General features: G+C 35.6%; 1 protein-coding gene across 1 annotated transcript; it reads right to left on the minus strand.

The window, feature by feature from the left end:
- Positions 1–12,850: 12,850 nt before the first annotated feature.
- On the minus strand, positions 12,851–15,585 carry LOC148948045 (uncharacterized). Its single transcript, XM_089096072.1, has 3 exons — positions 15,526–15,585; positions 14,819–14,975; positions 12,851–13,467 (listed from the first exon to the last, which is right to left on the minus strand). The coding sequence occupies exons 1-3, from the start codon at positions 15,583–15,585 to the stop codon at positions 12,851–12,853; spliced, it is 834 nt and encodes a 277-aa protein (XP_088952198.1).
- Positions 15,586–15,964: the final 379 nt, after the last annotated feature.

Raw genomic sequence — 15,964 nt, forward strand, 5'->3', positions numbered from 1 at the left:
TTCTCATTCTTAAAGAGCTAATTTAAAAAAATTTCAACTATGTTGACTAAAATGGCTATCTAAATATTTAGATTGGATGTGTTTGGGAGGTTGGCATAAGAGGGAGTTAGTCCTCCTCAAATCACTTTTTAGACTCTTAAAAAGGGCACCAGTCCTTTCGATTTCCAATTAAATGAGCTGTTTTTCAAGTTTCTACAACAAATATGTCAATAAAACTTATATGCTACTATAACATAACTTATAACCCTTGCCCTGAAGACTGTGGGGGGAGTGTTCTATCAAAGGAACAATTTCCAGAACTTTAAACTATGTGGAACAAAATGGCTATCTCCAAATTTTCATTGGATTTTTTTGGAAAAATAGTTGGCGTGAAAGGGGTGGTAGTTACCTTACAATCACTTTCGACTATTAAAAAGGACACTAGCTATTTCAATTTCCAATTGAATGAGGCCTTTTTGAAGTTTCTACGACAACGTGTTCTATAAAAATGTTCTGAGGGCTGTGGGGGGGGGGTTGTCATCCTTAAAAATAAATTTCCAGAACTTTCCACTGCGTTGAACAAAATGGCTCTCTTAAAATTTTTTTTGGATGTGTTTGGGGAAAAGGTGGGCGTGAGAGGGGGGTTAGTTGCCCTTCAATCACTTTCGACTATTGAAAAGGGCTCTAGAACTCTGAATTTCCAATCGAATGAGCCTTTTTTGAAGTTACTACGACAACACTTTCTACAAAAACCTTATATGCCCCCAGGGCATAACTTACAACCCTTATCCTAAGGGTTATGGGGGAGTGTCCTCCTCAAAAACATAATTTCTATCTGGCAATCAACTACGCTGAACAAAATCGCTATCTCAAAATTTTGATTGGATGTGTTTCGGGAAATGGTGGGTGTATAAGGGGCTTTAGTTGCCTTCCAATCACTTTCGACTATTAAAAAGGGCACAAGCCACTCCGATTTCCAATTGAATGAGCCCTTTTCGAAGTTTCCACGACAAAGTCTTCGACACGAAGTGCCCTGGTCTAAATGAAAAAAAATTATACATTGTGCCAACATATTTCTTATGCCCCCAGGGCATAACTTAAAACCCTTGCCATAAGGGTTTTGGGGGAGTGACCTCCTCAAAAATATGGATAAAATAAAAGTTCAAAAGTTGGATAAAATCCTTTTTAATAGACAGATGTATAAAAAATTTCACAAAAAATATCAGATATTTCGATCACAAATACAGTGACCGTTATCAGTAGTAAAACTGAAATATCTAAAAAGGAGGAAAATTACCTCGTCACTAATCAGTCACTACTGAGGTCAGAAGCGAAAGACATCACTCTTGTCAAAAAAGAATAAGAAGAATAAGAAAAATAAGAAGAATAAGAAAAAGAAATAAAGAAGAAAACTTTAGATCGAAAAAGGATTTCTTTTCCATGATTGAAATGGCGTATCTACCACACAAGGAATCTCATCTCAATGTCACCACATCTTCAAATCTTTTCAATGCTGAAAGTGTGGATGTCAGTGTAAAACATGAATACTATGAACAATTCTATCCAAAAACTCCTCTATGAAAACATACATTTTCAAATTTATTCCAATGAAGACTACTTCGTAGATTTATCATCCACACTTATTGATTTAAAAGTTGTGGCGAGGAAAAAGTCTGACAAAATACCTCCCTCCGCCGTCGATAAATTATCCTATGAAAATGGTGTACTATATAATTTATTTAAACAAATATGTGTCTATTCAAATGGAACAGTGGTGAGCACTAGCAATAATCTATCAAACTTTGCATGCTGCATTAAATTTAGATTTATGACTCCGACGTCATAGAAGAAATTAAGATGTCGGCCGATTGGCTATGAACATAGAACAAATATTCATACTGATGGTGAACTCACCTGGGCAGTAAGCAAGGAGTATCATTTAGTTGGTAGACTCAATCATGAAATATTTAATGTATCTCAATGGATGCCCACCAATGTTAGGATTAATGTAGTTACAACTCGCTCCGTCCGATTTCATCTTGAGAAAAACACTTGATGCAGCACCCGATGTCAGTGTCACTCTCACCTCGGCAATACTTCATGTGAGAAAATAAAAGGTTACGAGTTCTGTTGCTTTGGCAATTAAAAAATTAAGAGCCTCTGGAAATAATATCAAACTGCTCGTTCTTCATGCAATCACCAATCAACGACATATTGCCACTTGTTAAAGTATCTACACCAATTCTTCATTTAAAAATTATGAAATTCCTTTGAAACTTGCTTTGGCTTTTGTAAACAGTGCAAGTGCCATAGGATCGTGGAAAAGTTCTCCACATGAATTTGAACTGTTTGGACTTTCCTCTCTTGTATCTAAAGTAAATGGAATTCCTCTCATCAATTTATCCTTTGATAAATTTTATAGGACCCTATATGAGTTGACAACGCAATCCATACATCTAGTTTCTCAACTATATGAAAATAGTGTAACCGATGCAATGTCCGCAAAATGCCCTGGTATTATTGTTTTGGACTCGTCTGGTACTCAAGATATGAGTATTATCTGAAAGGGTACTATACGTTTAGAGTTGTACCTTTTAAGCACCATTCACGGAGAGTGTAACATTAATCTCACTCAATCAATTTGAAACCTTTTGGAAAATTACCTCCAACGGCAGTGTTCTATTAGACCTGGCACCATGAACACCAATCAAATAATTGATGTATTTAACAAGGATCATTATATGTCCAAATACAAATCCTATTACATACCCTCAGATTTCGTTGAATATTTTCATGCTGCTAACACTACCATTATCATTGTTAATAGTAATCCATCGACTGTGCAGACGGGTCATTGACTATGAATCTTTCAAACAGCTAGGAATATATAATTTTTTGATCTTCTTGGTCTACCATGTGCATTGTACACACTGCACATCAAAAATATCTTGAAGGAAGCGGGAAAACAATAATTCAAAATAAAATGTGAGCTCAAGATTTATCAACCAAAAGCTGTGGTTTTCATGCCTTACTATATTTCATTTTTCGATGTCGTGAATATACTTACAGTGAATTTCTCAGCATTTATTTATACAGTCCTCGTTTGACTGACTTTCTAGTAGAAAATATCCTATCACACCTGTATAATATTGATTTCAGTGCCCTAAGAATAAAGTGTTTTAACAATGTATGTGAATTCGTTTATTAATAAAATATATATGCACTATAAAAAAGTCTTTTGTCTTCACTGTTTAGATTTATTCTTCTTCATAGCCATTTAGGTCGTCATCGTCATCAACAACGATTAGTGTTGGCAGATCATTGGGATTCAGCTTGTACTGATCCTGGCGTGCAAATTCAGGATCACATTTTCCTTAATATAATGTAACTTTTTTGTATTAAATATCTTTGTGAAGTCAATGATACTATTACGATTCATATTTTAAAATTCATTTGTTTCTATCTGACTATTTGAAGTATTGTCGCACACAATATTCTCAAATCAAGAATCACTTTCTGTAACGACCAAATAAAAATCTGTAGTTTTATAATCATCACTACCATTTTCCTCACAACGATGACGCAAGAACCATGCTCGCGTCATGTTTTTACAATTAAAGCGTGCTCCAAATTTTTATTCCCAAAATAATTTAAATCCACGACAAAACCAATCCCTTAGAAATAAACTGAAATCACGTTTACGGTTTTTTCCAATCATGCCAGGGTAAGTTTTTCCACAGGGATTTCCTCTTGAAACAATATTCACAGGCAATGCATGAAATTTAAAAGCCAGTTTTAGACACAAATCTTTGATTCTTTATGTCTTCGTGGCAAAAAACACTCTAGAGGATCCTTTCAAACTGCTTAGAGTGCTAATTTTAGCCAATTTTCTAGGAGGGACAATGATACCCTTGGGCATTGGTTCTCAAACTGTGTTACGCGTACCTCTTGAGGGCACACAAAAATTTTTCGGGGGTACGTGGCTGGCCAACAAAAAAAAAACAACAGTTTAATTCTAGGAAAGGTAAAGTTATCTGAATTGCCTTTTCTGACTCTCAAGCGGTTTCAGTGGGACAGGTTGACGTTAACGCGTCACTAAGGCTTAGTCATCAGAGTGTCTTTGAAGGCCGGCCAGTCTCTCGTGTCACTGCACTGCAGTAGTATTGCCTGTTATTACAAGTACGCTGTCAGTGTTCTGTTATTTTTGTGGTGCGTTCTGTTATTCTGCTGACACTCGATCCTGTTTAAACAGCACGTCAGTGTGTTGATTCAGGTACGTAAGTGAATTTCAAAATAAAAATTAACAATGGATAAATGACTCTAAACGAAAAGGCCTCATGAAGATCTTAATCAAAGTTCTGAACCATTAGCTTCACAAAATGAAAGTAGTCTTGAACGTCTTCTAACTAATGAGCAGCTCAAGGATAAAAAGAAATCGAAAAACTGGCAAATGAATTTAAAAGTAAAAAAATATGACAAGTTGTACTTAAAATTAGGTTCTTCTAGGGCTGGAAGCTCAGACGAGCCTAATCCATAATGGGTTATTTTTTCTGAAATTTTATCAAACAAATGTGTGAAACCTTTTCTTTTAAAACGCCGTTTTGAAATAAAACTTGAGAATTTAGTTAAAAGGAGCTACGGCACTTTGAACGTCTTTTGGAAGATGTTAAAAGTAGGAAAAACACATTAAAAGAAAGCTTTCTTTTATAGGACAAATCGAAATGCTGTAAAATCTTCTTACAAAATTAGTCATTTGATCGTGAAGTCTGGTAAAAATCTTACTCTCGGTGAACATCTAATCCTCTCTGCCGCGGCATAAATTGTTTTTTTGTATGTTTGGAGAAAAAGAGGCAAAACGAATCAAAACAATTACATTTTCAACGATAACGTTTCAAGCAGAATTAGTGAAATGGTGTATGACACAAAAGAACAACTTGTCGGAGCAATTCGAGGTAGTTCTTGCTTTGGTATGCAACTTGATGAAACCACGGATGTCGCTGGTATTGCTAAAATGACTGTTTTTTGCACGAGGTATTTTCAATATGAAATGTTTGAAAATATTTTATTTTGTAAGTCACTTAAAACATCGGCAAAAGTTGAAGATATTCCCAAATTGCTAGATTTTGTTTTACCCGAATACCAGCTTGAATGAAAAAACTGTGTGTCAGCGTCTATGGAAGGTGGTAAGACCATGAGTGGTCATATCACGGGGCTTGTAGGCCATGTTAAAAAGATTTAAACTGAGTACAAGTTATCTTTTTGTGTACTTTACCAAGAGGCTTTGGTGGCTAAGAACCTCTCTACGGAACTTAATGATGTCCTTGATCAGAATGTTAAAATTGTGAACTTCCTAAAAACTAGGCTTCAAAAATCTTGTTACTATGAAATTCAGTCAGACTCAACGCTATAGCGTTGCCTATAGTAAAGGCCATACGGCTCCAATGGGTTATTATTATTATTTTTTTCCCAGAGGCACTTTGCATGGAAGGGGTAGTCATATAAACTTCGAAGAGGGCTCATTCAATTGGAAATCGAGAGTTCTAGTGCCCTTTTTAAGGGTCAAAAGTGATTGGAAGGCAACTAACACCCCTTCCAAGCCCAAAATTTCCCCAAACACATCCAATCAAAATTTTGAGATAGCCATTTTGTTCAATGTAGTTGATTTCCAGAAAGATATTATGTTTTTGAGGAGGACAATCCCCCCACAGTCCCCAAGGCAAGGGTAATAAGTTATGCCCTAGAGGCATATAAGTTTTTTGTAGAAAGCTTTGTCGTAGAAACTTCACAAAGGGCTCTTTCGATTGGAAATTCAAAGGACTAGTGCCGTCTTTAATAGCCAAAAGTGATTGGAGGGCAACTAATTCCCCTCTCACGCCCACCTTTTCCCCAAACACATCCAAAATTTTGAGATAGCCATTTTGTTCAACGTAGCAGAAAATTCTGGAAATTAGGTCTTTGAGGATGACAAACCCCCCACAGCTCTCACCGCAAGGGTTGTAAATTATGCCCACGGGGGATATAAGGTTTTTATAAATAGTGTTGTCGTAGAAACTTCAAAAAGGGCTCATTTGATTGGAAATTTAAATGGATAGTGCCCTTTTTAATAGTCGAAAGTGATTGGAGGGCAACTAACACCCCTTCCAGGACCAACATTTCCCCAAACACATCCAATCAAAATTTTTAGATAGATGTTTTGTTCAACGTAGTTGAAACTTCTTGAAATTATATGTTTGAGCAGGACACTGCCCCCACAGTCTTCAGGGCAAGGGTTATAAGATATACCCTGGAGGCATTTATGGTTCTTATGGAAGGAATGCTCGTATAAACTTCTGAGACGGCTCATTCGATTGGAAATCAAAAGTTCTAGTTCACTTTTTAAGCGTCAAAAGATATCGGGGGATAACCAGCCCCCGTCCTCCCGACGCTTTTTTCGCCCAAATGACTCCGATTCAAATTTTGAAATAGCTATTTTGTTAAAAATAGTTTAAAGATCATATAACAAAACTTGGGTGTCGACAAAACCCCCCAGGTCCCAGGGGAAGGCGTTATAAGTTATGCCCTAGGGGCATATATGGTTCTTATGGAAGGGATGCTCGTATAAACTTCAAAGAGGCCTCAATTGACTTGAAATTGAAATTTGTAGTTACCTTTTTGAGAGTCAAAAGAGATTGGAGGGCACCTACTCCCCCCTCCCTCAACGCCCTTTTTCCTCAAACCCATCCGATAAGAACTTTGAGATACCCATTTTTTTTAATAGTTAAAAGACAATATAACAAAAACTCCAGGGTCGACACAGCCCCAGGGCCCGAGGGCAGCCGTTCTAAGTTATGCCCTGGGGGAATATATGGTTCTTCTGGAAGGGATGCTCGTAAAAACTTCAGAGGGCTCATTTGATTGGAAATTGAAATTTGTAGTTCAGTTTTTGAGAGTCAAAAGAGATTGTTGGGCAACTAGTCCCCCCACACCCCTTTTCCCCAAATACGTCCGATAAAAAATTTTAGATAGCCGTTAAGTTACAAATTGCACAAAAGTCAGATAACAAAAACTTAGGTGTCGACACAACCCCCCAGGACCCGGGGGCAGTAGTTGTAAGTTATGCCCTGGGGCATTGATTGTTCTGATGAAAAGGATGCTCGCATAAACTTCAGAGTGGGCTCATTTGATTAGAAATCGAAGGTTCGAGCTCAGTTTTTAATAGTCGAAAGAGATCGGAGGGCAAAATCCCCCCTTCTTTTCCCCATATGCTGAAAATTTTGAGATAGACGTTTTGTTAAAAAAAGTTCAAAGGTCGGATAAGAAAAATTTCGGTGGCAATACAACCCCCCAGAGCCCGGGGGAAGGCGTTTTAAGTTATACTATAAAGGCATGTATGGTTCTTATGAAAGGGATGCTCGTATGAACTTCATAAAGAGCTCATTTTATTGAAAATTGAAAGTTCTAGTTTAATTTTTAAGAGTCAAGAGATTTAGGGGCAACTACACCCCCCATGCCTTTTCCTTAGGCCCATCTGCTACAAATTTTGAGATAACCAGTTTTTAAAAATTGTTCAAAAATTAGATAACAAAAGCTACGGTGTCAACACAACCCTTAGGGCCGTTATAACCCTTAGGGCCTTAGGAGTAGGCGTTATAAGTGTTGTCCTGGGGGTAAATTTCAGAGAGGGCTCACTTGATATGAAATTGAAAGTTCTAGTTCACTTTTTAGGAGTAAAAAGATAGCTGAGAGCAACTAGCCCTCCCCCCCCAAATACTTATTTTCCCCAAGCCTATCCGATTTTTTTTTAAAATAGTCATTTCGTTAAAAATAGTTCGAAGGTCAGATAAAAAAAATCCTACGTCGACGCAAGCCCCCAGGGCCTGGAGGCAGGTGCTGTAAGTAATGCTATGGGGGCATATATAGTTCTTATGGAAGAGATGCTCGTATAAACTTTGGAGAGGGCTCATTTGATTGGAAATTGAAAGTTCTTGTTCACTTTTTAAGAGTCAAAAGAGATCGAAGGATATCTAGCCCCTCCCTCCTCGACGCCCTAAATGCATAAGATAAAAATTTTGAGATAAACATTTTGTTAAAAGTACTTCAAAATTCAGATAACAAAACTCTGGTGTCGACACAGCCACCCGGGGGTAGGCGTTGTAAGTTATGCCCTGGCGGCATATATGGTTGCTATGGTCGGGATGCTCGTATAAACTTCATAGAGGGCTCATTTGATTAGAAATAAAATTTATAATTCACTTTTTAAGAATCAAAAGTGATCGAAGAGCAGCTAGCCTTCCCCCACACTTCATTTTTTCCCAGAGGCACTTCATATAGAAGGGGTCGTCATATAAACTTCAAAGGGGGCTCATTCGATTGGAAATCGAGCTTTGGTGCCTTTTTGAGAGTAAAAAGTTCCCCAAATACATCTGAAAAAAATTTGAGGTAGCCATTTTGTTAAAAATAGTTCAAGGATCATATAACAAAATCTCCTTTAGTTATGGAAATTTCGTTAAAAATAGTTCAACTGTCAGATAATAAAAACTCCTTTGTCAAAGCTGCCCCCCCTCCCCAGGGCCGGCGGTGAAAGTACTACTCTCGGACCTAGATGGTTTTTATGGAAGGTATGCTCGTACAAACTTCGGAGAGGGCTCATTTGATTGGAAATTGAAAGTTCTTGTTCACTTTTTAAGATTCAAAAGATATCGGAAGGGAACTAGCCTCACTCCCTCCTCCATGTCCTTTTTTTCTCAAACCCACCCGATATGAACTTTGAGATAGCCATTTCTTTCTTATAAATAGCTCAAAGATCATATAATGAAAACTCTGGGGTCGGCAAAACCCCCCAGGGCCCGACGGCAGGCGTTGTAAGAAATGCTCTGGGGCATATATAGTTCTTATTGAAAAGATGCTCGTATAAACTTCGGAGAGGGCTCATATGATTGGAAATTGAAAGTTCTCGCTCACTTTTTAAGAGTCAAAAGAGATCAGAGGGCACTTAACCCCCCCCCCTTCTCCACGCCCTGTTTTCCTCAAACCCATCCGATAAGAAGTTTGAGAAAGCCATTTTTTTCAAAATGGTTCAAAGATCATATAACGAAAACTCCGGGGTCGACACAATAAACATATTGTTAAAAATAGTTCAAAATTCAGAAAACAAAAACTCTGGTGTCAACACAGCCCCCTGGTGCCCGGGGGTAGGCGTAATAAGTTATGCCTGGGGGGCATATACAGCTGTTCTGGAAGGGATACTCGTATAAACTTCAGAGAGGGCTCATTTGATTGTAAATAGAAAGTCCTAGTTCAGTTTTTAAGAGTAAAAAAGGATTAGAGGGCAACAGGGCTATCCCCCCAAACCCCTTTTTCCCCCCCTGTAGCCAATAAAAATTTCAAGATAACGATTCTGTGAAAATAGTTCAATGGTCAGATAAAACAAAGGCTGATGTCGACAAACCCACCAAGGACCCGGGGGCAGGCGTTGTAAGTTATGCCCTGGGGACATATATGGTTCTTATGGAAGGGATGCTCGTATAAAATTCAGAGAGGGCTGATTTGAAAGTTCTAGTTCAATTTTTAAGAGTCAAAAGAGATCGGGGCCCCTAACCCCCCTCCCACGTCCTCTTTTCCCCAAACCCATCAGATACAAATTTTGAGAAAGCCATTATTTTTAAATAGGTGCGAAGGTCAGATAATAAAAACTCCTATTCGACACAACCCCCCTGGGAACGGGGGGCAGACCTTGTAAGCTATGTCTTGGGGCCGTTTATGGTTTTTATGAAAAGGAAACTCGTATAAACTTCAGAAAGGGCTCACTTGAATGGAAATTAAAAGTTCTAGTTCATGTTCCCAGAGTAAAAACAGATCAGAGGGCAAAATAGCCCCTCCCACCCTTCATGCCTTTAAATGAAATTGGTTTCATTTATTCTTTAATAGTGATTTCTGGTCGTTTTGAGTTTTAATTTTAACAGGTATTTTAATATGCTGAGCTCAAGTTTAAAATTGCCTTTAATTTTCTTTGAAAAACTTATTTTTATGAAATTATTTTGTTATTAATGCCAGGAAATGGGTAACTTCCATTATAGCTTATTGCTAGATACTGAGGTACGATGGCTTTCTTGGGGGAATGTTTTGTCCCGTGTATTTGAATTCCACAAACAATTACATTTTTTTTTATCGAACACAGATCCCAGGTTTCTTCTATACTTAATGATTTTGATCGGCTTTTAAAGTTGGCTTATTTGAGTGATATTTTTGAAAAACTCAACAGCTGGAATTTATCCATGACAGGCGTGTTTCTGACATTTTTTATGTAGAAAAGAAAACTGATGCCATGGTAAAAAGGGTCACTCTCTAGGAAAAACCAATAGAAAAAATCAAAATCGAGCCGCTTGAAAGATTGCATACATTTTTGCTAAAAACATATCTGATTTCACTAAACTCATGACTCAAATTATCCAGCATTTGAATTCACTGAAGATCCGCATAAGAGTATATTCCATTTTTGAAGAAGCGGTTAGACTGGATGCGTGACCACTTTAATGCTGATGCTCTGGACACTAACCTGACTACCTTTCGAATGGAACAACTCATTGAAGTCTCATGTTATCCCACACTGGAAAATAAATATTTAAGGCTGGTACTACACTACTAGATTTCTGGATCGGTACTGGGAAGGAAAGGAATACAAGGAGCTGTCAAGCACTGTATTAAAAGGATTTCTCAAATATAACCTATCTTCAAAGTAAATCTAGAAAAAAATTAAATGTTGAAAATGATTTAAGATTGTATTTGGTATAAATTTGGGATAATGGCCCCTGATAAAGAGACATGTTCAGAAAACAATTCTTACTTTAAAATATGTATACTGACCCTAGTTAACATACTATCCAAGGGGAGATTCTTTATCATTGAGTCTTTCCTCTTTTTTCCTTCATTTTCCAACTTAAAAAAAAAAGAAATTTCTATTTTTGCATCCTTTCAACCCAATTTGTAAATCTTTTGAAATTCTTGATAAAATTTGTTTTTTATCAGTGGCGTTCATTCTGGTCATTGTTAATTCCGTTTTTTTAAATAATATATAAAGCAGTGGCGAAAATACAAAATATTGCTATTGACATACATATAAATACAGTTTTTTTTCATTTACGAATTTCTTAAAACCTATATATTAACAGAGTATATGCCCCCAGCCCTCTAATGTGCAAATATATAGCCAAAATAGAATTCTGAACCTAAATACAACCAAATGAACTTAATCCAACCCCTAAATATATCCAAATCATGGTATATATTTGCACATAAGGGGAGGTGGGGGCAAATTCCATTTGTGATGTAAATGAAGATTATATTGAGAATCAGAGTACAATTTTGGTTATATTTGCACATTAGGGGGGGGGGTGTATAATATTTTTTTTAATGATTGAAAATGGTGAGGCAAAAATTTCAACTCGCCACTGCTGTATCTATCATTTAAAAAAAAAAACTATATAAATGATCAAAGTGTTAATTTAAATGTGAGAATTAGCCAAAGTGAAGCAGCTTTAATTCTTCATCAAGTTTTCTTTTTTAAATAAAAATAACAATTGTTCCAAAGGTTTTGCTGTAGTCTAAAAACTGAGAGCCTTTTTCTAAAATAGGTTGTTAGATGCTAAAGCAGAGCTGACTTAAATGAAAATACCCTTTTACACAAATCACATTTAAATGGTGTCTCACCTGTGTGTACTCTTTGAGCATGTTCAAACAGTCCAGCCACAGCAAGAACTTCTTGCATAAATAATCTTAAACAGTTTTCATCTGTATGCAATCTTATGCGCTAATTCAAAAATCTTGATGTAAACAAGCATTTCTTACTTAAATCACATTGGCAACACTCAAGCGAATTTGTATTACTAAACAAACTAAAATTGCTAAGGAAACTAAACACATAAAAAAATTGAATAAAAGTAATTCAATGTACTAATTGGTTGTGGGAATAATAACCACAAAGGATACAACAATATTCCAAAACTCCTGTGAGCAATGTTTACTGCCAGTAAAATTGCTAAAATCACAGAAGTTTTTCTATAGACATCTATACATATCAAAGGTTTCTCATCTCTAAGCAGTCTTTGATATGCATTCAAACTGCAAACTTGCAGAAAACACTTCTCACATACATAACATGTAACTGTCTACTCACTCATATGTGCTCTTTGGTGCTTGGTCAAATTTCCTGCTTGAGAAAAAGTCTGGTCATATAAATCACATTTATACAGTTTCTCACCCCTATGCGTCGGGTGTTCAAATATTACACTAATGAAAAAGTTTTGTCACAAACATCACACTTCAATGGCTTCTCACCCATGTCCACTCTTTTATGGATGTTCAAACTTGATGCTTGAGAAAAGGTTTGGTCACAAACATCACACTCAAATGGTTTCTCACCAGTATGCACTCTTTGGTGCGGGTTCAAATTTGATGCTGCAGAAAAGGTTTTGTCACAAACATCACACTTAAACGGTTTTTTACCCGTATGCACTCTTTTATGGGTGTTCAAACTTGATGCTTGAGAAAACATTTGGTCACAAACATCGCACTTAAATGGCTTCTCACCCGTGTGCACTCTTTGATGGGTAATCAAATTAGCTGCTCGAGAAAAGGTTTTATCACAAATATCACACTTAAACGGTTTCTCACCCATATGAACTCTTTGATGGGTGATCAAATGTGATAACTGAGAAAAGGTTTTATCGCAAACATCTTACTTAAAAGGTTTCTCACCCGTGTGCACACTTTGATGCAAGTTCACACTTGATGGTTGAGAAAAGGTTTTGTCACAAACATCACACTTAAAATGTTTCTCATCGGTATGCACACTTTGGTGCTTGTTAAAAATTGAGGGTTGATAAAAGGTTTTGTTTCAAACGTCACACTTAAACGGTGACTCACCTGTATGCACTCTGTTATGGGTTTTGAAAGTTGATGTTGTAGAAAAGATTTTGTCACAAATATCACACGTAAATTGCTTTTCACCAGTGTGCACTATTTGGTGGGTTTTTAAACTTGATGCTGTAGAAAAGTTTTGGTCACAAACATCACACTGAAATGGCTCCTCACCCATATGCACTCTTTTCTGGATGTTGAAACTTGATGGTTGAGAAAAGGTTTTGTCACAAACCTCACACTTAAAAGGTTTCTCACCGGTATGCATTCTTTGGTGCCGGTTCAAATTTGATGCTTGAGAAAAGGTTTGATCACAAACATCACACTTAAACGGTTTCTCACCTGTATGCACTCTTTGATGCGTGTTCAAATGGCACATTTGAGAAACGGTCTTGTCACATACCTCACATTTATATGTCTTTTTCTTTTTATGAGTTCTTTTATATTTTTTCAATTTTCCATACTTTTTACTTTGAAGGTGACTTTGCGAACCTGTTTTCTGATATTCTAAGCCTTTTCCTTCAGATTCTGATGCACACAAAATTGAGGAACTACTCGTAGATGGATTCTTTGAATCCTGTGGTGACAAATAACCTAAAAGTTTAAAAGTCTACAGAATTAACCAAATAACACAAAAAATCAAAACTCATAAAACCAAAAACAAAATACATATCTTTCAATATGATTTAAAAGTCTACAGAGTTAAAAACAAAAAGCAGTATATCTTTCAATAGGTTTACAGTCTACAGAAAAAATAGTATATGTTTTTTCAGTCTACAGAAAAAACATTATACGTTTTGATATGTTTTAACAACTAATTTTATTTTCCAACCCTCTTCTTTCCCTCATGGTGATACCAATATTAGCTTTTAAAATTAGTTACTTTAATGCAACAAAAGAGCGAAAATGAAAACGATCAAAAAGTATACCGAGAATAAATCAAACCATAATTGAAGGAGAAGAAATACTATAACAAATATCAGGAATTATTTCAACATAAAGAGAGAGAGCTAAAAGAATGCGCATCATATGTTGAAGTTAGAATCTTTTTTTCAGCCAAAAATCTTGGGATTAAAAAAAAAAAAAAAAAAAAAAAAAAAAAAAAACACAGAAGTCACGTTTTCCACAGGTCTTACAAATAACAATTCAAATACGGATACTACTACTACTAAAAACTCAAGCAGTACCAAGAAACCTGAGGCCGAAACAGCTACACACGCTCCTCCTCCATCCCAATCTATTCAAAGCTTCCCTTTTGCACCCTCCCACGAAGTTCCCATATTCTTTATATCTTTCTTTATGACGTCTATTGAACTGTGAACAATAAATACTTTGTTTTAGTTCACTTTTCATCAGCTGTAAGCGAATTGTTACATAAAACAATATTTAGGCTTTGACTGATAACTGGTCACAGGCGACTGATAACTGGTGATTGAAAACGGAACTAGTATGAGCTCATCATTGTGTATAAATGCACACTTCATTCTGCACAAAATGAATTCAGTTATTTGTTTGAATCTAGCGTTTTCATTAAATTAATATTCTATACTAAAAATTTCTGGTAGGCAGTTCATATAATAACAGCCGATATTCTGCTTCTTTCAAATTCACCTTTGAATCAAAATAATAGACAGATTCATTTCTTTATCTCTTAATTTGAAGAGAAGTATACACTATAATTATGGATTATAAAATTTATATAGAGATATAGTTTTAAGGCTTATTATCAAGCCTTTTGAAAATAATAAAACCTGCTAAACCACTTTCAAGAGAAAATTTAGAAATGTTCATGAAAGAATACAAAAGCGGTTTGGAAAACACCTGCACATTGGAAAAAGATAAAACAAAACTTCCATCTTAAGATTAAGTCTCTTTGTCCTGTTTTTGTCCAATAAAACAATATCCAATACATTTCAATGAACAAAATACAATGTTTCAGATATACCTTCATTGTTAGAATATTTGGGTTGCAATTCTTGGGTGTCGTATTCAAATTTACATGGTCCTGAAATGCTAGGTAAATTCAGCAAGGAGACATCTTCACATTTTGGTGACGAAAGATGGCTTGGAACATGAAAGGACTTCTCACGGTCACATGGTAACTTGCGTTAAAATCATAAAACAAATTTTAAATCGAAGACATAGAAAAATTTAACAGCAAAGCTTACTAAATGTGGCTGCTTTTTCTTTTTAATCTACGTGCAAAAAATATAAATATACAGGGATTATATGTATACATTAAATCAGATGTATAGGCTATTCCGTTTTTTTCTCAAATCATTTTTAAAATCTACTTTTTACAAAGCAAAAGAAAATGTGAAACATTCAACAAAATTCATTAACATAGAACAAACAAAATCCTGAAATTCATAAAACAAAATCCTGAAATTCATAAAACAAAATTCATAACATAGAACTAATACCTGGATAAGTCTAAATTTAGGATAGCGTACTGTATAAAAAAATATTGAATAATAAAATATAACTAAAAAATTAACATTTTACAGCTTAACAATCACAAAAAATTGACAACTAAAGACAAAAAAATGCCAATCAATTGGGGGGTTTCAATTAGTTCCCAAAGAATAAAATACAAAATATAGTCTCCGAAAGTTTAACAGCTGAATTCAACTAACTTTATTCCTCTCTTACATGTCTTATAACTTGATATTCCCATCTGAAGTCCCATCTGCTTTGGTGGTAATATATCATTCATCACACCAGCACATGGAAAAGATTAATAGAAAAATATCTCTATGGGATGATTACTTGACTCACCAAACTTAAAAATAAAAGCTAAAAATCTGAATTTAAATATGTTTTGTGGCACAAAGAAGCCACTTTATCAACCCTCAGCTTGTAATAGTTAGATACAAAAACATATGCAGTTTCATTTTTTTTTCCTTAGGACCACTTAATGAGAAAGAAGAAAAAAAAGGGACGATTATTTTCTAGAGCAAAGTAGCTTTTCTTTTTTTTCAATTCAATTCAGATCGATTTTAACAATACTTTACATTTAAATTACACACACACATACACAAATACTTAAAAGAAAACTTCTGGACTATAATTCCTATTTATTTGGCCCTAT

This window comes from Artemia sp. Qi Xiang Cuo, chromosome 10 (genome assembly GCF_049724085.1).
Source record: "Artemia sp. Qi Xiang Cuo chromosome 10, ASM4972408v1, whole genome shotgun sequence".
Lineage (NCBI taxonomy): Eukaryota > Metazoa > Arthropoda > Branchiopoda > Anostraca > Artemiidae > Artemia > Artemia sp. Qi Xiang Cuo.

Excerpts from the sequence above, each read along its gene's own strand:
- LOC148948045 (XM_089096072.1), bottom strand. The coding sequence starts at position 15,585 with ATGATATATTACCACCAAAGCAGATGGGACTTCAGATGGGAATATCAA. Across the intron at positions 14,976-15,525 it reads AATATCAAGTTATAAGACAT|TTACCATGTGACCGTGAGAA; the intron begins GTAAGAGAGGAA and ends TTTTAACGCAAG. Across the intron at positions 13,468-14,818 it reads CAAATATTCTAACAATGAAG|GTTATTTGTCACCACAGGAT; the intron begins GTATATCTGAAA and ends TTAAACTTTTAG.